Below are 24,254 nucleotides of genomic sequence, written 5' to 3'. Positions count from 1 at the left end.
GTTTCATTTTTTCAGGTGCAAATTCTTCATTCAGTTTAAGAAAATTGTAGAATTAGGTCAATGTTTCGCACAACCAAGAAAAGGTAACCCACATCAGACTTCATGATGTGTAAAACAAGTAAGAATTCATGATGACCTCTACCAGTCTGATAAATACAACCTGAACTGCTGAGGTATACTGCTGGATTAAGATAGACGGCAATCAACAGACTATGAAGACATTTAAATTATCTGTGAAGTATAAAATGGAGGGCCATTTACTTTTAAAACTTAAAATATATAATTCTAAACTTCATTTAGTTCACATTGTTTCCAGGCTTCTTAAAAAAGAAATGTAAAAAAGATAATTGTGAACACATTAGGAGAAAAACATTGAACTTGTACATGTTATTTCAAAGGCAAACTAAAATTTCTTTAGACTGTTAGTAGAAAGACTATTCTTTCAAAATAGAAAATAATGCTTTCTCAACATAAGATATCTCTGCTTGGTTGGCAGGCATAATAAATGACAGCTTCATTTTGAAACATGAATGGAACAGTGTTTTGTCAATTCTTTGCACTTAAGTCTTGTTTTCTTCCTGATATTATGATAAATTTAAGGTATGCCAGTATTTGAGGTGTTTCTTGCCTAGCCTTTGAGACTAACATTCTTCATTGGAGATTTATACCAAAAATGCCAAACCCATCCTTACCTTCTGTAAACTGACACTCCTGTCTGAAGGTGGAATCATCTCTGGAGTCAGAGCCTGAGGTGGATCAATGCCCTTTGTTAACTTCTGATTAATCAAATAGAAAGCCAGAGCAAACTGTTCCTTTGAAAGCTTTCCACAGTCCTTTGTGTCACAGAGAGCCCTGTACAGAGATGCACATGAAATAAATCAAATCCTCATTTCTGCAAGTACAGCCCTGTTTATTGTACTTGCTGTCATTTAAAAATGTGAAAGTTATTAGCATATATCTCCTCTTCTAAAAAAACGCAATATAGAAGTAAGGCATGGTAATAAAAAGGAAACATTCCTCAAACATACAAAACCACTTTCTCTTTGCATGCTAAAGCCCACAGCTCAGTTACACTAAGTTCTGAGCTTGCGAAAGGCATAGCCCTGACTCTGAGTCACTATGACCACCTGAGTATCTGTAACAGAAGTTCCTTCTAAATTAAAGAATTTTTCACAGCCAACACAAGTTTATCTGATTTTCCTAAATTAAAGGTTATGTTAACCATACCTTGGGGAAAAAAAAAGTTTTTCCTATCAGAGTGCTCTGGAATAGCTTATAGTGGGGAAAGAACTAAAAAAGCAGTGGGTATCACTACTGGCTGTAAAGACAGACAAACAAATTGCAGAATTACATGGGCCATAAGTATCACACGCTAAGAATTTTATACAGATAATTCTCATGGCCAGTATATGGATAGCATCTGTGTTTAGATACACAGCAACACTATGTCGTCTTAAATACAGGGTTTTAGTGGAAGCGTAGTATTTGTAACAATCCGTGTTCAGGCGCTTTACTTGCTCCCCGAGGAGATGATACATAGAATAAACCTGTTTTCCCCCCCATTTCTGTCCAAAAGTAGAAGCAAGTAAATTACCACTTCTTATACAGAGACCATGCTATTAAATGCCAAAAACAACTTTCCAGAAATGTCAGCATAGCACTTTGCATGAAAAGTGCTAGGCAGGAGCAAGAACCGTGCCATCGCCTAAACATCTGTCACACAAAAAAAATCCCTACCAGATATGTGCAAGAAGAGCAGAAGGCAGTCCTGTCTTCAAGAATAGTTCTCTGGCTTCCACACCTGACACAAATCCATCCATGTCCTTGTCAGTTTTCACAAAGATCTCATCATACTTAATTTTGTCTGCAGGCGATACAACCCACTAAAGGGGGGTGGGGATGTAAGAGGGGAAAAAAGAAACAACAAAAACAAAACCCACAATACTAAGATATAGGCTGTTCTGTTTTCAGGTAGTTACTTTCAGCTGCGTAATTCAAGGACTACAGCACAGATTTAAAAAGTGATATAAGTGCCTAGTTCATGAACCAGTTTTATCCTCCAAAATAGAGATGCATAGAGATCCATAAGTAACTCCAGAAGCAAAGTATTTATATCAGTGAAGCACCAAGGCTGGCTGATACTGCTCTGCCTCTTTACCTACATATTAGAAATATTCCCTGAAGCCCAAATCTCCCAGCATTGGGTTGTGCCCTCGTCACTGTGCTGGCACAGTCCTGCTTACTGTCTAGCTCCATCAATTTTACTCCTCTTGACACAGCTGAAGAGCTTTAGCTGGAGGGACTTAAGAACTGCTCAAGCCCAGACTGTTAATAGTTGGGACATTCTAAATTGTAGAATTTACCTCCAATCAAGGTAAAGATGGGAATTAGAGCCACTTCTCTTCAATTTTTCCAAACACTAAGCTACTATAAAGATGGTTGGGGTTTTTTTTTGAGGGTTTTTGTTTGTTTGGGGTTTGGTTTGTTTTGTTTTTAACATGAAAATGACTTCAGGTGCATGCTAATTAATTTCAGTGTACAAAGACACTTAGATGTATCCCAAATAGTGCTGCACAAAGCATACACTGAAACTCTCACCCATAATGGCATTACTTTGTAAAACACACAGCAAGACTTACCAAGTAAACTGCTAGATTAAAATCTTGGCACTTCCAGAATTAAGATGCCAGTTTCTTACTGATTACTCAAATATGGGTACCCAAATGTCCAAGCAGTATTTTATGTATTAAGTATTGCAGTTCTTACCTTAGATCCCCATCTCAATTTTTTTCTTATTTTGAGTAGAACAAGTAAGTTATAGTGTACTTGGAATGATATATTCCCAAATTCTGCATTCTAAAATGACCAGGATTAAATAAGAGGCTTGGGGAGCAGAAGGCATCAAGTTTCTTAATAATTACATCTGAAACAAACACCAAATCTCACGCATTTAGGTGGATATGCCAGACCTTTTGTCTCCTTTTCCCATTGCTTGTGCTTATCTATTCAATTTTTATTGTCTTTTTTAAATTGCAGGCACGTGCGCACATACAACCACACATACATGCCTGCCACAATTTGTTTTATGAACTTGTCCGTATTCAAATCAGTCTCCAGCCAGAAGACTTCTATTCTGCAGGTGTGCACCTAGACTACATTTTTAAACTGTTTTCTTACTATTTTGACCTTTGGGTTGAGCTTGATGCCTTGAAATAATTTAAGAATGTCTTCAAAATATTTACTAAATAATATTTTTTTTATCCAAGTGTTTCTATCTGAAGACATCTAGAAAAAGCAGAAGATCAATTTTGTACCTCTCCACCTGGTCTTCCCATCAGCCTCCTCAAATTCATCAACCAATCAACTGGGCAAGAAGGAAACTAAAAAGCTTTATTAAAACTCTTCATACAGTCTCCAAAGCACAGCATTAACAGCAGAAATCATCTAACCCCAAGTAACTTCACAACTATACCTGTGTTAATGGTGTTTTGGCCGCTAAAACGCCTACAGGTGGCAAGGACTGATGAGACTCTTTGGTAGATGTTGAAGGTGGAATTAAAGGCATTGCTCCTGGAACACTAATAGGTTTTCTCTTGGATGGTGGCACCAAAGCTGCAGGCAAGGACATTGGCACTGGTTCTTTCTCCAAAGCACAGTACACCAAAAACATGGCCTGAACAAGAAAATAAGGTTTGTGGATGTAACTCTAAGTGTGTGTATATATTTATATATATAAAGAATTAGTTAAGAAATATCTTTGTAGCATTTTTTCATTGCGTTTCTCCTTTACAAGCCCCCTCAATGGAATTGCAGCTTATTGCCTTCTGATATGTGTTTATCACTACTACTTTCTTTTGAGATTCAGTGCTTAGCAAATGAATTTCAGTATCTTTCAGAACATTAAACTGATTCTCCTAAACATTACCGAGCTTGTACCACTACTTGTAGAATTTTATTTGGGAGAACACTTTAAACACTTAATTTTAATGTATTCACTGTTTTTGTAAGAGTCGCTTTTATTCTTTTCTTTTGTTGTGGTTGTACGTTTCAATTTTTATGACCGTTCTTCAAGACACAGAACTGCATCTTAAGTAAATGTTGTAATACTTTGCAGATTATCAATTTATCTCCAACATCTCTGATCTCAGAGCTAAAAGTCTGAGATATTACAGCATAAACACAGGAATTCAAGTACAGTAAGAGTTATCTACTAGGGTCTTAGAGGAATTGGTTTCAGAAGAAACTGAAGCACATAGATGCCTGAAGATCAACAATACTAAAGAAAATGATTTTTACATTTTTATCCTTTCTCAAAAGTATATATGACGGCGGAAAAAGATACATTCATCATATTTATATTTTTAAAAAACGGGTTTGACATTGTCCATAATGTCAGTTCTTGGCAATTAAACAGGTAACTTTGTTTTTATTTTAGTTTTTTTAGCTTTGACTCTGAAAGGATAAGCCATAGTTTAGTTTGTAGAAATTAAAATTAAAGGCTGGCTTTAGTCCCACCTGAGGTCAGAAAGGTCACGTTACTTTTTCAAGATTCTTGCAATGCAGAATGTATTTATAGTATTTTGTTAGCTTTTCCAAACCTTTAAACTTAGGTTTGATATTTCTCTGCGTAAAATGAAACCCTCTCTTCCAGAGTGAATGTGTAATTCCTTCCTCTCCAATTCATTTGCATGCAAGAACAAGCTGAAAGTTTTAAGAAAAAGTTGATGCAAGGTTACAATCACATTCAAGACTTAGAGTCTTCAAAAGCAAGAGCTTCCCACTCTCTTCTCGCTTGAAATCTCTTAGAAGTGAAACTTATTTACCACTTCTTACGTTATTTCATCAGTCCTGGCATTAACAGTGTTAAAATTCTAACTTGCTACAGACTTCTGAAGAATTTCTACATAGTTTCTTTAAAATTGTCCTCAAAGTTATCTTGAGGTATTCAGGTGCTATATAAAACTTATTCAGTGAAATCACTTAGTCTTTCATGGGACAGCAGGTCACAGGTGTAAGTTTCTAATGGCTCAGTTAATCCACAAAGTTACTGCTGTGTAATGAGAGACATTCGGTAAAGTGACAGAAACATCAACTAGTACTAAAATTTGATTAAGGTTTCTGAATAAAGGCAACAAATGAATGACATACACAGTCAAAAATTAATACACAATGCATCTATTTTAAACCTCTGCCATTAGGCTTTCAAAATCACAAGAGGCAGAAGATACTTACAACTGCAAACTCATCTCGATCCAACATTCCATCGCGGTCAATATCACTCAATTCCCACACCTACCAATAAAAAGCAGAACACAGGGATGTTTGCCTAAACTGCAGCAGTCTGCTATTTAAAACCTCATTAAAAACAAATATGAGAACAGCCTCCATCCACCATATCCTATGTTCTATTAAGATTAACAGCATTAGTTTTCAGTGAACAACATAAATTCACATAAACCATGCAAAAGGAAATTCTTAAGTTGGAGACAGAGTGCACTAATGGCACCCTGCCCTAAACCAAGTGTTAAAGAGTACACGTAACATACACTGTGGTAAGAGGCAAGCTGTCAAAATATCAAAGGAAATTTTTTCCTTTTTTGGCAGTTTAACAGTTACATATGTGTGGCCACTCCGTAAGATAGTATTTAATAGTTAGGCATAATTACTACAAATCTTCAATTTGTAAAACAGATACTGCTGAGTATAATACAGTTGTTATTTGTGAATTAACAATGAAGTAGAAAGATATTCTTACTCGTCCCAAGATATCCACTGGCAGTTTTGAGTTAAGGAGTACAGGTTTCACCTTATCACCTGACAACAGTCCATTGACAGGATTTAAGCTGTCAAAGATAGCATCATACTTGGCCTTGTCTTCCAGCTGCAAGGGCAGAAGAAGAATATTACTTATGGACACAGTCACACTTATAGGCTAAGAAGCAGTAGTTCTTTCAAAATTTGGTTGGGTGGTTTGTTTTTTTTAAAGTTCCAGTTGGAAGCACACAGATCACAGTTCCTGAAAATATGAAAATGATATTGTTTCTAAGTCAGCTAGAGACTCATCCAAACCCAGCGAGATTTATTCTTCGATTATTTTCATGGCTTCAGGTAACTATTCCCAATAAATCAAATTTCTAAGCACAAAGGCATTTCCCAAGGGACAAGTGTTTTTATCAAATTAGGTCTACTAGCCCAATTAACAATTTGACATGAACAGTAATTTATCATACTTTATAAACTACAGCTACCAGTAGCATTGTATTTTTCTCAGACACACTTATGTCTTCTTGCAGACCACATCATAGTTCTTGGCAATAGCCTTATCTTTAGTTTACCTTAACAGCCCATGGTACATCACTTGATGCTGTTCCACCGAGTAGCAAAGGACTACTAGTATCAGTCTAAATAAAAACAGGGAAAAAATCCACATTAAAAAGAGAAATGGTTCTGAACCTGCAAAACCACTCCCTTATTTGACAAGGTGCTCTTTCTCAAAGCCAGAACTGCATTTTAGTCACTCATACCTTAGAGTTAAGGACACCAAAATTTACAGTAAGAACTTTAAAATGTTTCTTCCATTAAAGTCAACACTAACAAAACAAATACCATATATATTCAAATTATACACTATTTTACATTCAAATCCCCACTAGAACACACAGCACCTTATTCTTTTTCCACATTGCTTAGTTTTCCTCTGTTGTAGGGCAATAGGGCCCTACAACATCACTTTCAGGTATGTTTGGTATTTATACCAAACCTTCCTAAATGTTCACTTAAAAGCAGTTCTTATTAATGAGTTGGTATGTTGAATTAAAAAAGAAATCTTACAAATCTTGGTGGAGGAACAGGCAAATTAAGACTACTCAGGGAAATATCCAATCCATTCTGTGCACATGCTACAAGACGTAAAGCCACAAAAAATTCCTAGAGGAAAAAAAGAAGAAATTTTAAAGGATTTATTATATGAAAATACTCAAATTTCAGCAGAATTATGAGCTTTTCTAGTATTGCTAGTTATACAAAGGATTGCAAATGGCTTCAAAGTAGGTGGTCACAAAGTGAGAAAACGCAGCAGTCAGCAACTGCTGAATTCCTCCAGTGAGGCAGAGTTTGCAATTACTAGCTCCAAGCATGTAGTAGCTTCCTGGCTAATGTAGTCAGTTCTCCCATGGCAGAGCAGTGAAAATTTAAAGTAGCAAGTACAGCTGCTTATCTTGGAGGAAATGAGTTGATCCCAGAGGTGGCAGTTGATGGAGGAGGAAAGGACGTGACAGCACATGAGAAAAATGAACCAAAAGGAGAAGTCTGAAAAAAAATTTGTTTGGTAGATGCTACTAAAACCTCCTCTTTTTTCCTGCCATGGGATGAAGCAGCTAGCTCTCCACAAGCTGTTATTTAAGTAGCTATACTTCAAACCAAACAGCACAGCAACACACATTAGAGCTTTTCAGAAGCACCGATACGGAAGTCTGACTGCCATACTGCTCATCGCTCCAACTTCAGAAGGACAACTCCAAACACAATGTACTAGCGTCGAGTCCACCAAAATTAGATAAAAAAGAATTTTGAAGATTTTACTAGAATTTTAATTTCTGCATTGTTTCCTCCAAGATTAAGAGGAAAAGCCACATTTGTAGTAAATACAGTATATCAACCCTTAAACTACTTCTCAGTATCTTGTATCGCGCAGCTACACAGCAGCTCATTTTCTAACTTGAGGAAAAACTGATGAGGCAGCTGAAGGCTGCTTAATTTACCACAGCTTACACTGAAGCAGGAAGTACCTACCTAGTTCCAGTGACAAAAACCTGAAAAAAAATCAGTTAGAGAAAATGCTTTCCTGAACCAGAAATCTTAACTTTTATCTTATTTCAAGGCTTGCTAATGGTTAGAGTAACCTCATACATCATATAAATAATCATACCTGTTTGTTCAGGATACCTTTGCCATCAGTGTCAGCTAAGTCCCAAATCTGAAACAAAAATAATAGACACAAAGTGTTCCACAGCACTAAGAGAAAGCTGGCAAGTTCTCATTCCATTTAACAATGCATTTGTGGATGAAAGTTCAGGTCTTAACTTTAACAATAGTACTTACTTCTGGTGACAAATTTAAATGTTGTTTTAATTTCCACCACAAACTACATAGTAGAATAATCAAGGATGCTAAAGTTGGAAACTATCAGATAGCATGACTGAAAACACATTAGGGAAGATCACGTGTCCTGTAGTACCACTAAGTATTTTAATTTACACATGATACTAACTGAAGCAAGGACAGGTTAGTTAAGTAACTGCCATTAAATACCTTTCCAAGTACCAAATCTGTCAATCCAGACTTTTTCAAGAAAACAGCTGCATCAGAAGCTAACACTCTTCCAGCATTAGCAGAATCAACCTGGGGGGAGAAAAACAAACCTCACATGACAAACTAGCTTTTGAACTGATGCAACCTCTTTACACAGGCTCTCGAAAACCTAGCAAAGAAGAATGCTCAAGTTCACATAGTCACTTTGAGAACAATCTTCAGACTTTTTTAAAAAAATAAATACTGCCTTTCATTAAAAATCATGTTACATTAGAAGACATTTTTAATTCATTGCTCCAGACTTAATATTAATAAGGCAGGCTTTGGAAATGTATCTTAAACTAACACTGCCAAATTTAAGATATGTTTTGCATACATAGTTAAGCATCTTCCACACTCTAATACACATTAAAATGTTCCAGAAAAATACACTATTATTCCCATCTGTCAGTAGGCAACTAAGACACAGGGAGAATAAGAATTTTGCCTAGGTGACCTGGTTTGGGGCAGAATCGAGGAAGGTCACCCAGGTCTCCCAAATCACAAGCCAGCACCCCAACACAAGCTTATTCTTACAGGTCATGAAGATTTAGATTAGTTCCACATAAAAACTGAGGAAAACACACTAATACATATGCAAGCAATTACATTTCCACTGCTGTAAGTTTCTAGCCATTTATTATGCCTGGATTTCAAGGTCTCCAGTAGAAAGTTTCAAGTACAGACAAAAGCCCAAGGATTTCTCAAGTTATGCAGTAGACAGAGAAGCTTGTTCACATTAAGCCATCATCTGAACCTATCTAACTAGCCCTTTGCCATCACAGGATTTTCTCTTGATAGCTGCAAAACATTTGATTTTTAAAGGCAGAGAAGTCCCAGAGTTTGTTTACATTTAATTGTCCAGCTCTGAACTCATTACTGTTATCATCTGAAAAAGGAGGCTCATCTTGAAAATACCTCTATCATCCTAGAAGAGGAAAATGTTTACTCCCTAAAGTGAAACTTCTTTACACAAAGAAGAAGTTGGTGATAATTTTGGCAGAATATCAGCCAGCAGGCATTTCTCCCTTGATCAATCAGGAGATAATTAAAATAGATTGTTATTCAAGCTCCGAAACAAAAACAGTACCTCAGCTATACCTTCAGGTGGAAGAAGCAAACAGTAAAACTTATGTCACATACATGAGGACAAGGGAAAGAGGAAAAGCTGCGAGTCTTTGAGAGCCTAAAGCAAAAGGATGCCTAAAAAGGGCACAGTATGGAAAACAGGACTAAGGGTGTCTTCGGTCATTTCAAACTGTCAGGCTTACTACATCAGACAGGTAGCTGTACAGGTCCTACAAGACCTAGAAATCAAATAATATTTTACATTTTGTAGATAAAAATTACATAGTATCTTCAAAAACAGAGTCTTCCCATCTATGATCAGCTGAGATGCCCGGAAACTCTGAAGAATTTGCAACATGTAAACATTTCAAAGGACAGGAAAGGGGCAGACATCACTTAATTTCCACACTTCCTGGAGAGAAACAGAAAACCAAAACTGAAATGACCCAAATAAATGAGCATGCATGGAAACCTGAAGTACACGTACAGAAAGAATAACTTGAGGCTAGCGGTAGATTTTCCAGTATGCCCTTTTGAAGATCAATGCTTTTTGAGCACTTGCTGAACACTGAATCATCATGGCTGTCTTTGAAATAGCCTGAGAATGCCCAGTGGAAACTAGTGCTTCACTTCGAACACTAAGGCTGGGAATATACAACAAAACACTTGATGATGCATTGCATCATTTACAGTCTCACAGCTTTGTATTTAAACAAAGACTATATGCAATGTTTTGTTTGGAACATAAGACCAACCTTCCAAGTTTGCAGGTGCAGCACACTCAAGGCGCTCAAAGCAAACAGCTCCCAAAGATGGGGCTTAGAAGTAGCTAGTGAAAGAGTGCTGAGAATTTATCGTTTGGAAAGCATGCTGCAGCAGATGAAGGTTGTCTACAGACACTTCTACTTCTAAAAGTGAACGAAAAAACTCTGAAAGCAATCCCAAAAGCATCACTTAATACAAAAGTGAACATATCTTTTGTTTTCAACATAACTAGTAATGATTTTAATTAGGAGAGATTGTTTCCTATAACTGAGGATTCCCTGAGCAGGGTAATGAAATTACAAACACTACAGCCTTGTAGTTAGCCTGCTCCTCAGGTTTTTTAAATATCTCAGTCTGTATGAAACAGCTGTTCATATTATAGACAAAAAGTTGCCAAGGCACTGCTTCAAATCCCATTTTCTATTAGTGGGGTCAGCCTTGCACATAAGCACCGTAATCATGGCATCCACTCAGAAAACCTCCAGCCTAGGAGTTTTCTACTCTTTTGGGAAAGTCACAAAGCAACACCATATCAGCTGTGTTTGTTTTTTATTTCCTCACCTCCAACCCAGAGGAAGGTGACTTTAAGAGATTTAAGCAGGATTCTTATTTAACCCGATAAGGGTACAGTTTCTTTTTGCATAACTAATTCCCTAAATTGTAGTAACATTTTTTTTAAAGGGCTGATTTCAATTTCTTTACAAATGGGCTGGTTTTGGCTGAGATAGAGTTCATTTTCTTCACTGTAGCTGGTATAGAGCTGTGTTTTGGATTTAGTATGAGAATAGTGCTGGCACACTGATGTTTTAGTTGTTAAGTAGTGGCTGAGTGTCCCTAAGTAGTGCCTATACTAGTTTCCCATGCTCTGCCAGGGACACAAGAAACCCAGAGGGGAGGGAACACAGCCAGGACAGCTGACCCCAACTGACATCCTACAGCATATGATGTCATGCTCAGCACATAAAGCTGGGGGAAAAAGAAGGAAGGGGTGGGGGACTGGACATTCAGAGTGATGGTCTTCCCAAGTAACCATTACACATGGTGAAGCCCTGCTTTACTGGAGATGGCTGAGCGCCTGCCTGCCCATGGGAAGGAGTGAATGAACTCCTTGTTTTGCTTTGCTTCTGTGTATGGCTTTTGCTTTTCCTTTTCATTATATTGGTATGTTGTTATTATTATTACTATTATCGTTTTGCCATACCTGTTAAACTGTCTATCCCAACCCACGAGTTTTCTCACTTCTACCCTTCTGATTCTCTCCCCCATCCCACTGAGGGGAGTGAGCAAGCAGCTGTGTGGTGCTCAGTTGCCTGCTGGGGCTAAACCACAACAACAAATTACTGAGCCTTTCATGCTGGGATGAGGGTACCTACTAAGCATTAAAATAATGCAGAACACTGGCTTATGTTTGAGTATCACACTGAGATGATCATTGGTGTTTTTCAGTTACACATCAGCTTGGTAGAGGTTTTTCTCTGATGTGCAAAAATCAGTTTTCATAGCTGTATCCGCCAACAACTCTCTTGTAACATGTTGGTTTTTGTAGGACCAGAAATGATTAAAAGTTAAAAATGTACACCTGGTGTCATTAGGTCACAAGGTAACAGTGAGAAGTACTTCAACTCAGGATTCATCAAGAATTCATCAGCAGCTCAGACATACTGCTTACCTGCTACACCACCTCATATCATTAAGTAATTTCCTATTACTTTAGCACACATACTTAAATTTATCCTTTAACCTCACCCTGTTTTGAGAGTCAGTCTCAAAGAAGTTAATCAGCAAAACTGCTATTTGAAAGAGAAGTGTCACCATTGAAAAGTTAAGTTTTCAATCACATTCTAAGTACAAAGTCCGGGATTTATACCCATTTCACAACACACATTATGCAAGATGATTAAGCTTGTGATAGAACTGCAAGTGTACTAAGCATCAGAGCTTTTTCAGGTGATGAATTTATTCTTAACTTGCATGAGATGATGTTAAGTGCTTCTGCTATGAAAGAATAAAAACATGCTCTACTGGCACCATAAGACAAAGTGGGAAAGGTCTTTCTAACATTTCTATTTTGAAAGTTAGTATCTCCTTATCTAAGGAAGGGAAGGAAAACATCTACTGCAACTGAAAACCTTTAGACATAGCACGTTCGAAAGCTACGCTGTAGGACAAATGCTTGCAAAGAAGAGTTTGGCTGAGCAAGTCAGAAAATTAATCCTCTGGAAAACAAAACCATTGGCACAACTTCGCTAACAGTAACATCACGTTTAAAGAATCCTTGTTCCTGTATACTACTGGACAACAAATACTGCTCCAATTTTGCTAGGCTATGTATTCCAACAAATGCGAGATGTTAAGTGACTTAGGAACCAGTATCACATTTGTCCTCAAATTCAGTTTCTTTACCCAACTTTTTACTTCACGCTTCAGTGGTTAAGCAACTGCAGTCAGGAGGAGGAGACAGACATGCATGTTGCAAAGATGATACGTGACAGTGATATTCAGTAGTATTGTGCTATGAAACCTAACGTGCAAAAAAAATTAGTTCCTTGCCTTTTCTTGTGATCACCATAACGTGGGATTCCACTAAAGCTTTTAATCCAATGCCTAGAGACAGACACACAGCGAATTTGTCCATCAGATTGAAGGAAAACTTTCTGAGGGTGTTACTATCTCCTTCAACCTTCAGGAGCCTTAGACCAAGGTAAACTCTCTCTTCTTGTTTACCAATTTTAAAACTGATGCTGTCCTGTAGTTGAGAAAGGCCCTTGTTAAAGTAGAATAGAAGCTCAAACTTTGCAGGCATCATAGGCTGACACATTTTAACTGCTGTTTTACATGCTTAATAATGGGACTGATCCTCTAAGCATAATCCAAAATAGCGTGTGGATAGAAATCATGGTCTCCTCTCTTCCCCAGCAGATGAGCTCACATTCTAATGTTGACATCCAAAAGAAGTACCTAAATAAAGAGGTCATATACACTACATCCTGTCTTAGGACACAGAGGAACATTACCAGTTGCACAAAGCAGAAAAAACTTCCTATAAGTAATTGATGAACCATGTAAAACCAACCTTATCAGGTCTTTATAACTAAAAATAGATATTTTTTTTTAATTTATACAATCATTGATTTAGTTGACACTTCCTTAAAAGTTTTCATATATCTATGTTTGTGCAATAATGTCTATTATGCACAATACAAAATATTGCTATAATAGTTGAAACAGCTATTTTTCAAAACATCTGTATTTCTAGGAATTGATACACCTTATTTTTGCTAGGCCTAAATATAAGAGACGTGACAAATCAGATTTATATTATTATATTTTATTTTTATATGATAAAGACAAAATATTTGTATCTGTTGAGTGAAGCTGCAAGAACTACATGCATTCCTTTGGCATTCAGTGGCCTTCCACCCAAATTTCACTCCTTACAGAATCCTGTAAGACCCTCTGGGGATACCCTGAGGCAGATGCGAGTCTTACATAACGCTAACTGCACTACAAACACAAGAAATGGAGCTTCACTTGTAAGAAGGAACAAAGAACATATCAATACAATGTCTGCAAGGATTTACTCCATTCCAAGAGCTAACAGTCTGTTACAACTGTAGAGTGATGTATGTCATACATACCTGGCAGTTCCCTAGCAAATTAAATAAGTCATCTTACAACCAATATTAAATTTATACTGATATAGCTCGGACCAAAATATTAGTTACTATAAAAACATATTTTAAAGCAGAATAATTTTCCTTGAAATTTTATTGTTTACACACTGTTGGCCATGCTGAAATTCATAGCAAAAGAATATTTATTTTAAATACAAAATAAAGTTTGCTCTCTCAACAAGAACATACATACCTGTCGATAGAATTTCTCATACACAGGATTTGCACTCGATAGCTGTAAAAAAAAGAGAGAGAATTAACCCTAAAGATCCATATTTAATTTCCCATCTCCCTGGATAAATAAAGATATAAACCACCTTTTACTGGTCTTCAAAGAAGCATTTGGGATTTATATAATTCTATTTATTCTGTAAAATTATGAGGATTATGACAGCTCTTCATGCTGTAAATTTTAAAAGACTGACTTCTTGTTTTGAAGTCAGTGATACTAACCACTATCAGATTACTATCAGACAGGTCACCAGGTTAGGCAGTATGAAACAAGAATTCTTAAGCAAGATCACCTATAGGCAAAAGAAGAAACCCGAAATGATACAGGCTAGGGAGTGCTCTCTAATGAGTACAAAGCAATATAATTTTATTTCATTATCTACTGCATCATTCTTTATATTTTAGTGTCATGTGCAAGTAGTCTGTAAAATTTTCAGATATCTAAATTAAATCCTGGATTCACAACTAAATCCATAGCAATGGTACCAGATTAGGAGAGAGTAATATTTTTAACTTAGGTTTTTGTAACTTGGATCCTTGCCAGAGAAAATTTCTGCCTTAATTCCACTGCCATCTACCAGACATTCAGTGCTCACCTAAACTTAGGTGGATAAGGATAAAACAGCCTCTTTGGAAAAGGCCCTTTCTATTAATTTATTTTTAAACCATTCTTAGAAACTGGGAAAAGCCGAAGGCCTGAAACCACGCAGAACCAAATATCTTGGCCTACACCACATACCCTTGCCTGAGAGATTCCCAAGAAATGTATTGTTAGGGTTACCTCTCTTCCTTGATGTAGAAACAAGCACAAAATCAGATATCTTCATGAAGTTCATGTTGCCTAAACCAAAGACTGTGTGCATGACTGGGTGCATTTATACAGAGGATAGCCCTACAATTATCACCATGTGTTGCCCTCACAAACCCAGTTGGAACAACTAAGCATAACACAAGTTAATTACACAATGTATACTAAAAAAACCCCAAGCCACATAACTTTGAATATCATCCAGAAATAGAATTCTCCCCCTCAAGAGGAATATGATCTTAAAACCCAAGATTTACAGATCTTTGTACTAACTGAACCTAACAAGGTAGTTTCTTCGGCTTTAAAATTTAGAAGTTTGCATTGAAATATGGAAACCAACAGTATTCTAGACATTGTCAATCATATAGTTGTAGAAAACACTTTCCTACAGTGCATATATAAATTGTCACAGCTTAAAAAAAGAACATATACATTTTCCTATCACAACAGCTAACACAGTTGCTCTTTTGGCTAAGTGCTTAGATGTTCACAGGTGCCGATTATCAAAGAATATTAAGAGGGGAAGTTTGGTAGAAATCAGGGGTTTAGTGTGATCCTGTTCAACCTCAGAAAGTGTGCAGTATCATTAGAACATCCTGAAAGGTAAATTATAGAGAACAGCCAGAGATAACAGGAGAACTTTCATTCAGACCTTTACATCTGCTTATTCAGCAAGTACCCTGCCCCAGAGACACTTGGTTTCTTCTAAGAGCCACACAGCATTTCTGATTCTCTAGTTGTTGTGTTTGGGGCTTTTTCTGGGGCAAGGGGGGGATGGGAGAACACAGGGGACTGGTGAGTTTTGGTTTGTCTGGTGGGGGGTGGGGGAGGTGGGGAAATACCTCTTGTGTAGCCAGACATTAAAAATTACATACGCTGGGAAACCATCATTGGCATTCACTGCAATACCTCCATTTATATAGCTTCACCTTGCTTTGACTTTGCTCTGGTACAAAAAGACTCTTATGATTCCGGCCATCAACTAAGCAGGCATTTACACATCCCTTAAAATAGCCTGAAGAAATATATTCAAGTTTTGCCAGACCTCTGATTACCATAACACCAATATAACAAACAACACTTTCAATCACTTTCCAGCAGACTCCAAAGCGTACTGTATTTTCTTAACTAAACTTCAAATTCTGTGCCTACTGACTCAGCTACACTTTGAGTAGCAGTCTAGAGGGGTAGTTCTCCTAAACATTCAAGTATTTTACTTACTAAGTATTACTTCATTATAATGTAAAGCATAGGCACAGAATCAAGTCAAAGCTATGCGCAGAAAACTAGAACAGAGTTGGCCCGCACATACACCAGAAGTATCAATTCTCATGCATCATCCCTCTTGCCCAATATCACCCTTTGTTCAGCCAAATGTTTCATTATTACAGCCAAACCGATCATTGTCACTCCTGGACAGGAAACATCATGTTGGAGTCCTGTGATGAAAACACTAAGTGCAAAACAATCTTTTCATTCAGTACTTAGAGTACAAGCCAGTAATTCTTATTTATTTCATTAGTGCTTCCAATATTCATTTTAACGTCAGTATCACTGCAGTAACTGGAATTTCCTGTGACGCCAAATAGAATAATAGTAGTAAAAAACGTTTCCCAGGCTATTTTACTAGTAGCAGACTTGCTTTTCCTTCAAAGTATACCCCTCAATAAAAAAACAGATACAAATATAGTCCAGGATATTCTTCTAGGATAAGAAGAAAAATACTGCTCAACATCTTTCAAAGTGCTACTCTAGAATTTACCTGGCAAAATTCTTTTTATGGGATTTTTAATAACCAATTGCAGTGAGTAAATTCAACTTGTTTCCAATGCAAAAAGGAAGGAGGGAGAAAACGTCAGATTCCACAGCCTACAAAACCAGAAATATATTATTATGATTCTATTTAAAAGTTTATCACTTCATAAGAGTAATATCTGTTCTAGTAATTACAACCTTTGTTACAAACCTATGAACTTCAGAATACTAACTAGGAAGTAAAAAACACCTTCAGGGACACCGCCTTTTTCATTTTCTGTTGTCAATCAAGCCTTTATATCCCCATGTTTTCATCCCTCTGGCATACTTGCATTTAGGTGCAATGAGATACTACTCCCAGTCTGTCCATCCCATTCATCCACAACCTTCCTTCGCACAAAAAGGTTTAAAAACAAACAAACAGAGCTGTCCATTGAGAAAAACTAAAATAACCTTCCCCTCCAATCCAAATGAGATAGAAAGGGAGAAACAGGCCACTACCTTGATTGAAGTCCAAAATATTGTATTCTATCATGATGCAAAGCTCTACAATTCATTTTAAGAGTTTCCAGGCCAAACGACACAATCTGGTTGTAAATGTTCTTCACATACTCAGCCAGCCAAAAAGCAGGTAAATTTAAGGCAAGCTGGTTTTTTCACAATGCCCTTTCCAAACAATAGTCAACTTGTCTCTTTTTCTCCTAGTGCTTTACTGTCTGATCCGAAGTGTTTTATGGTAAAGCTTTCTACCACTTTCGATTATATAGGCAAGCACATCTCCTACAGCAATAACAAAAGTAAAGGTAAGAAAATATTTACTATTAATTTGTATACCAATATTACCAAGTACTTCAAAATTCATCATTTTCTTTCCCATTGAACGGTTGAAGCATGCACAAAAACTCTGCTGTCTTCTCTCTGCGTAAATGTCTGTCACTGCATAATTAAGAATGGTTCAATTTAATTTTCAAATCGGTACAGGAAACCTCCACCATCTTCTAGTCAGTACTGAACAAAGCCTATGTAACATGAAAGAGGAGCTCCACTGCCTTTTTAGATGCAGCCGCTCTCTAACATGGTTGATGCAATATCAATCAGAAAAAAATTAAGTTCTATCTGCTTTAGGAGCAGTCAGCCTTCTCTATACAGAAGTTTAAACACACACAGATGCATATTCAGATTTCCTCATCTTTCATGGAGGACAGAAAGAGGAACAGCAGATCTCCTACTTCAGCAAAAAGAACAAACTAAGATCTTCATTTTATAATTTTGTTGATCCCTTAACAAAAAAAAAAAAAACACCACCACAAAACAGAAGTTTGCCAGAGACCTCAAAAGCTTTGGCTCTACATTACATATAACATATATATTACTGTAAGAGTGTCATTCATGCTCTAAGTATTTACATCCTACGTATTCCAGTAAGAAGACGTTAATCCTGGCAATGCACGCATTAGACTGCTAGCTAGCTAGCTTAGCCTCAGCTGTAATACTCGCTTCCCTTCAATGACAAAGCACAGCATTCTGCACTCTGTGACACAATACTGAAGTTTAAACTGAGATTTGCAGCTAATTAAGATACACATTGATATTACCTGACTTTGTCTTGTTTATCAAAGCATCTTATAACTACTTTAAGACAACTACCACATTCTTCACAAACAGCATTTCATGACAACAGGAAGACTAACAACAGGAAGACTAACACAAAAAGTTACCTCCCTGTTCTCCCTGAATATTTCTTTACAGTCCTTCCCTGAACTGTGAGCTGCCCCCTCAATCACACAGTTTTCCAGAATAAACCACAAGTTCAATTTTCAAGAGCAACGAGAAGTTTTTGAATGACCATATTAAATCACCTTTCAACAAACATATCTGCCCTGCTCTCAACATGCATTTTCTATGGCTTCAGTTTTCTGTTCCTTCCTCCCTAAAAGCCCTAAATTAAATGGGCCAGATCAGCAACCATCCTTGGAAGATCAAAAATACAACTCCTCATATTGGCTACAGCTTAATTTGAGTTTTCTAGTAACAGATGACAATTTGCAAGATAGAAACAGTTCCTTCTCATTGATGTTGCTAGCTTGTTTCCAAACTAAAGGCAGCCACAACAAAACATTCACTTGGTAGAAGTTTCCTTAGAAGTTCCCTATTAAATTCACAGTTATGCTCAGACCACAGCACTTAGTGAGCAAATGCAAGTGGCAACAAGATGTTGCAGAAGGGGTTCAAAATGGGGAGATAAAAGATAGTTCGGATTATTACTAAACCGGGGGGAGGAGGGGGTAGATAATCACCTTCATTTTGCAGCACCAGTTCAAGCATACTTGGTCTAATAAATTTCACCTAAGCCACACGGTCCTGAAATATTTTTACTAATCAGCCAACAGAACATAATTAGCACCAAGAAGTTTCAGATTACTCAATCAGAGCTTTGATATTCAAATAAAGGATGCCCAGCCCTCTCAGACACTGCAGCTGTAAAGTCATCTGAAAATACCCTAGTCTCATTTGGAAATACCCAACTTCCTAGCCATATTAAATCACGGTCAAACCAAACATGGGAAGGGGAAAAGAAAATTCGATACAACTGTGAACTTGACTGCAGGTTAATATGCCTCTTATTCTCTGCATGTGGTCTACAGCAGAAAGTACCCATCTGCATACTTCGTACTGCTGGTGTTAGCAGCTGATCTAACTGCAGCCAGTAACACTACCCCCACCCCCTATACCATCATTTTCACTTCCTCATGCTCCTCTAAACAGATTTAGAGCACTTAATGTTACGACTTTTCATAACCCTGAAATTCCAGAAGTTAGAACCTACATTGAAGAAATTACCTTTAGGCTTGCTTGACTTTCTAAGATGATTCTTATGCAATCCAAGAAGAAGGAGAAAAAAAAAAATAAAAATTCCCCCACACAAATGGTCAAAAGCAACAGAAATAGTTTCCTCAATTTAACCACTGATGTAAGCTGAAGACACAATGGTTTTAAGGATACTGGTGATTTTTCTGCTTCTGTCAACACTCTCACATTTGCAGTTAGTCCCCTTTCCACGTGGACAAAAAAAGTAAATAAATTCTACAATGAAAGGATTGCACAGCCTGTAAGCAATAATGTCTTGCTGTAGAACACACCAGAGCAGACACTCCTCCCCTCTCCCCAGATAAAGAGCCAGAACAGCCCATGCCTTGAGACCAACAGAATTAAGGATGCTGGTCTTTTTCCTCTTCAGCGAGGAGATGTTTTAAACTTTTTTTCTTTTGCTTGAAGACTGTTGAAAGAGAGACACATCGAAGGCTAACCTAACATTTTTTGATATTAAAGCAAGCTTTCACAGAAGGTACTACACTTCATAACTACCTATCTTTTGACCTTTAAAGACACATTTTCTCCATGTATTTTAAGTACACCTTTTCACTGAACCATCCTCCTTTCTCTCCTTGAAAGAGTTGATGATTTTCTCAAAAGTCAACTACATAAGTGAGTGCCAATTTAGCAGCCTTGCTGACAACTTTTTAGGTTTACTACTACATGCTTAAGTGATTCGTTCTTATCTACCAGCTTTGCTCTCCGTAAATGTGACAATCGATTATTGGATTGAAGCATCTCAAGCAGGAGTGTGTGCACCCACAGACCCGCCTCAGGCTTATGTCAGGTAGGAATTTCTCATGCCACTGATAAATGAAACAAAAAAGTACCAAATTTATTAGATATCAAAGCTCTGGGGAATAAAAGGTAATCCCAACACTATGAAGCAATTCCACTACCATCAGGAAAAAATGCAAGTGACAAAGATTCAGGCCAAGTAAGATCACCTGAGCGCCAGATGGTACCAAGGTTCTCCAAGTTTTAAGACCACCACTCTTTACTCGGGACCTGCCCAGGCAGTATGCAAAGTGGCGTCCCAGTACCACAGGGCCCGCAAAAGAAGACAAAGTAAAATGACTCCCAAGCAATAACTTCGGAGCTAAACTCCTGTTAACGCAAGAAATTAAGCTCTCCCTCCCAAGCTACTCTTCTCGCTTGCTGCCCACTGAGAGGCCGGCGCTCGCCCGGAGCCCGCCTCTGCCCCGGCTGCAGCTGCGGGGCTCGGCGGGCGAGCAGGCACCGCGCCGCAAGCCCCCAGCGAGCGCGCTTCCCTCCCAGCTCACCACCTGCCTTCAGACCTACGGCGCTCCTGGTCGTTCAGCCCAGGCGCCCGGTGTCTTTGCAGAAGACAAAAGACCAATGGGGATGGCAGCCGCCGCAGCCCGGACCTCCGCGGGCCGCCACCGCGGGGCTGCCCGCCCGGGGGGACGGAGGGAGGGCGGGCTGGAGGGCCGCTGCCCCGCCGGGCCCCGGCAGGCCAGGCCCGTCCCCGCTCCCGGCCGCGGGCAGAGGCACCTGCAGCCGGGCGGGACCTCGCCTCAGGGCCGCCCGGCCGCCCCCCGCCCCAGCCGCCACCTGACAGCGCCGTTAGCGCGGCGGGGCAGGGCAGGGCTGCGGGGCGGCGGCGGCGGGCGCACAAAGCCGCGCCGCCGAGGGGCCCTGCGGGGAGCACCGCGCCCCTCCCCGGGGCGACGAGGCGGCCCCGCCGCCCGCCTCAGCGCGGCGGGAGCGGCTCAGCCCCCGGCCCCGCTCCCGTCCCGAGCCCCCCCCCACCCGCGGGCGGCACCGGGCCCCGTAGCCCGCCGGCAGAGGGAGGGAGGGGAGCGGCGGGCAGGGTAGGAACGGGGGGAGGTACCTGTGTCAGGGAGAGGTGGGCGGCCATGCTGCTTCCATCATGCACCGGCCGGGCCGCAGGAAGGACGCGCCGCCGCCCCGGCACTCGCGGCCCAACTTCGGCAACTTCCCCAGCCAGCCCCGGACAAAACCCGGCACCGGATCAGCGCCCGCCCGGCGGCCGGAGCCGGAGCCTCCCCCGCCGGCGCGCGGCAGCGGGAGCCGCACGCAAAACCGGGCGCCGGAGTGCGCTCGCCGGAGCCGGAGCCCACTCGAGGCAGCTGCACCAAAAACCCGGCGCCGGACCTCCTGGCCTGACACGGCGCCCGCCATCCCCGAGCCCAGTCCCTAGCCTTTCCCTTACCTTCTCTGTCGGCCCCGCTTCTGCTGCAGATGCCCCAAGCATGTTGAACGGTTTCGGTCCCCGAGTTTAGTCATGACACAGGTGGGGGGGGGTGTCCCAAAACAGGAGGTGCACCAGGTCTGGGCTCGGTTGCGACAGAACCGGGCACGGGGCCCAGGAGGAAGCGGCGCCTGCGCCCGGCAGGATGCGCTGACCCGGCGCGGCCTCCCCGCGCCCGGGGGAGCCCGCGTTTGGCCTCCCTCCCGCCGCTCACGGGAAGCCATCTGCCCGCCCAGGCCGCTCCTGGCTGTACACATCCATCTCCCCATCGCACTGGATGTGCTCGGCGGAACAGGACGGGGGACGGTGGGTCTTCGGGGGGTGGGGGTGCAGAAGGAAGGGGACGAGCAACACTATGACAGCGCAGACAGCGAGAGACGGGGAGCAAGCTGCACCACGCTCTCCAAACCAGGCATGACTGTGTACAAACTGCCTGAAAGCAATATTTGTGTCACCGCATACTCTCCTGGTCCTCCCGCTGAGGGCTCCGGCTTGGCCCGGGCAAACCTCCCTCTGGCACGACAGAGCCAGGGAACAGGAGAGTGCGCGCTGCTCCTCCTGTACCTGCTCGCACCCACACACTGGCTATTTCAACTACTATTCTCAGCTCTTTGCACTACCACATCATACATCAGTCACCAAGGGCGGAGGGAAAACATGCCTATTTTTTTACTTTACCCCAAGACATATTAGGCACAAATTTAAACTTGAAATACACATTCAGACCAATAGGAGGAAATTACCTGGAGTCATACTTGATTACTGGAGACATTTTACAGTGTGCTTTGTTTTCTTTCTCTGTTTTTAATTCTCTACCGCTGCATTTTTTTGTCCTCTTCAGCTCAGTATCGTGCCTGTGCTAATGCTCACGCCCCACCTCTGCATCCCGTCATTGCTCAGCTGGCAGTCATTCCGAGCTGCTCTTCCTCATAATCTGTCATGAAACATGTGGGATCCCTCCTTCCCACCCATTCTCTAATAAAGGTTTTATAGAAGCTCTGCTTTACCAACCTGTTTCTTAGTCATTCTTTCAGCAAGAAAAAGAAGATATGGGAAGTATATAAAAAGCAAACAGAATAGATACAAAAATACCCACACCGTTCACATACTCACTGTCACACCTCTACTCTACCTCACGCTCATTTCCTCCTAAGTAAAATCCCCAGAAAACAGCACAGGCCATTATATTTCTAAGTTGATTTTTTTCTTATTTGATTAAAATTGGAATACTACCCTACAATAATTAATACCTGGAAATTAAACCAGAAGATTGTAAAACTACAGTTGTGTCTCCTGGGGACAGCAGCATTGGAGCCCATTATTATTTGGGGGGAGTTGCAGTAGAGATTTGGAGGGCGTGGGTTTCTATCGGCTGCCATGACCTTGCATCGATGCCCCTTGCTCTGTCAGTTGTTGTCTCCTCCTCACAGCCTGCTCTCCCCAGGCAAGGAGAACAGCTACAGCAGAGTGGTGGCCTCTCAGGAGAGAGGTTACATCCAGGCTGATGTCTCCTCACTGCAAACAGAAGGAAAATGCAAAACAGGGTAATGGGACCTGGCTCTGGAGTTAGAGGCTTGATGTTGAGAGCAGTTGCAAGCAGGATTTTGTGTGGAGGCTATCGGACTTGGCAGATGTGTTCTTGCTGCTGTTCCCTTTCTCTCTGCTGGGTATTGCATCAAGTGTTTCCCACCCGGTCCAGGACTAGACCCACAGCTGCAGTGAGGCTACTGAAATAAAGGTGTTGTTGAGTCAAGGAATACCAGGGACTTGCATGGGTACCTGCTTCTCCCGACAGCCCTTCACACAGGGCAGCCTCACTCAGAGCACGACTGAATGTCCCACGTCCCCTCTGAGCAGAATGTGCTGTCCAGGAGGATGTCTGCTCTGGCCACATGACTGCCCCTGAGGGCCTGAGCTTCCTGAAGCCTTTGCGTTAGAAAATAAACACAACAAAACCCACCATTTTGCTCCCTCAAACTGTGACGTGCACAGCAGTCCGCTGATCCAGGGAGCCTTTTCATGCTGCCGTTGGTTGAGCTCTCTTAAACAGCAGCAGCAGACTAGGAGTTGCACTTGCTGCTTAGTTGCTAGCAGGCAGGTACATGGTTACATACCTTCACATCCTGGCCATGTGTATAGCATGCTTGGCTCGTCTGAGAGATGGATGGACTTTCAAAACACATGGTCATCATGCATGGCTGCTCCGCCCACAGTCAGAGTGCAAGAATTGCTCAAGGTAACCACTGTGGCCTCTGCAAATTAAAATAATAATGAGTTCCATTCAGTCAGTACTGGATCGGTGTGGTCAGTAAATCTTTGATGTTGTTCAGCATTCCATGCCTCCCACGGACAAACATTGTCCTATAATGCCTCCAACCACCTGAGGTAAAACAACTAGCTCACAGCCTCAGACATCTCTATAATAATTACAACAGCACTTGTCACCTGCTGACGACTTGTTGTACTGCAGATCAATCTAGGATCTAGAATGTCA

At 40.5% G+C, this 24,254-nt stretch overlaps 1 protein-coding gene across 5 annotated transcripts in view; it reads right to left on the bottom strand.

Moving 5' to 3' along the window:
- Positions 1-23,988, bottom strand: part of EPS15 (epidermal growth factor receptor pathway substrate 15) — a 54,809-nt gene extending 30,821 nt beyond the window's left edge. The window contains exons 1-11 of one of the 5 annotated variants that reach the window (XM_064455102.1): positions 23,875-23,988; positions 14,050-14,091; positions 8,311-8,400; positions 7,928-7,975; positions 6,832-6,927; positions 6,336-6,401; positions 5,756-5,881; positions 5,233-5,292; positions 3,473-3,673; positions 1,738-1,883; positions 693-852 (exon numbers count right to left, since the gene is read on the bottom strand). In XM_064455102.1, the coding sequence (XP_064311172.1) occupies positions 693-852; positions 1,738-1,883; positions 3,473-3,673; positions 5,233-5,292; positions 5,756-5,881; positions 6,336-6,401; positions 6,832-6,927; positions 7,928-7,975; positions 8,311-8,400; positions 14,050-14,091; positions 23,875-23,952 (1,113 nt within the window). In that variant the 5' untranslated portion in view covers positions 23,953-23,988. Of the gene's footprint in view, positions 1-692; positions 853-1,737; positions 1,884-3,472; positions 3,674-5,232; positions 5,293-5,755; positions 5,882-6,335; positions 6,402-6,831; positions 6,928-7,927; positions 7,976-8,310; positions 8,401-14,049; positions 14,092-21,379; positions 21,547-21,721; positions 21,854-23,874 lie in introns of those variants that run through there. The other 4 variants (XM_064455097.1, XM_064455103.1, XM_064455098.1 and 1 more) reach the window with 4 other exon arrangements.
- Positions 23,989-24,254: the final 266 nt, after the last annotated feature.

Source organism: Phalacrocorax carbo, chromosome 6 (genome assembly GCF_963921805.1).
Source record: "Phalacrocorax carbo chromosome 6, bPhaCar2.1, whole genome shotgun sequence".
Taxonomy (NCBI): domain Eukaryota; kingdom Metazoa; phylum Chordata; class Aves; order Suliformes; family Phalacrocoracidae; genus Phalacrocorax; species Phalacrocorax carbo.
This window is presented reverse-complemented; position numbering and strand designations above follow the sequence as displayed.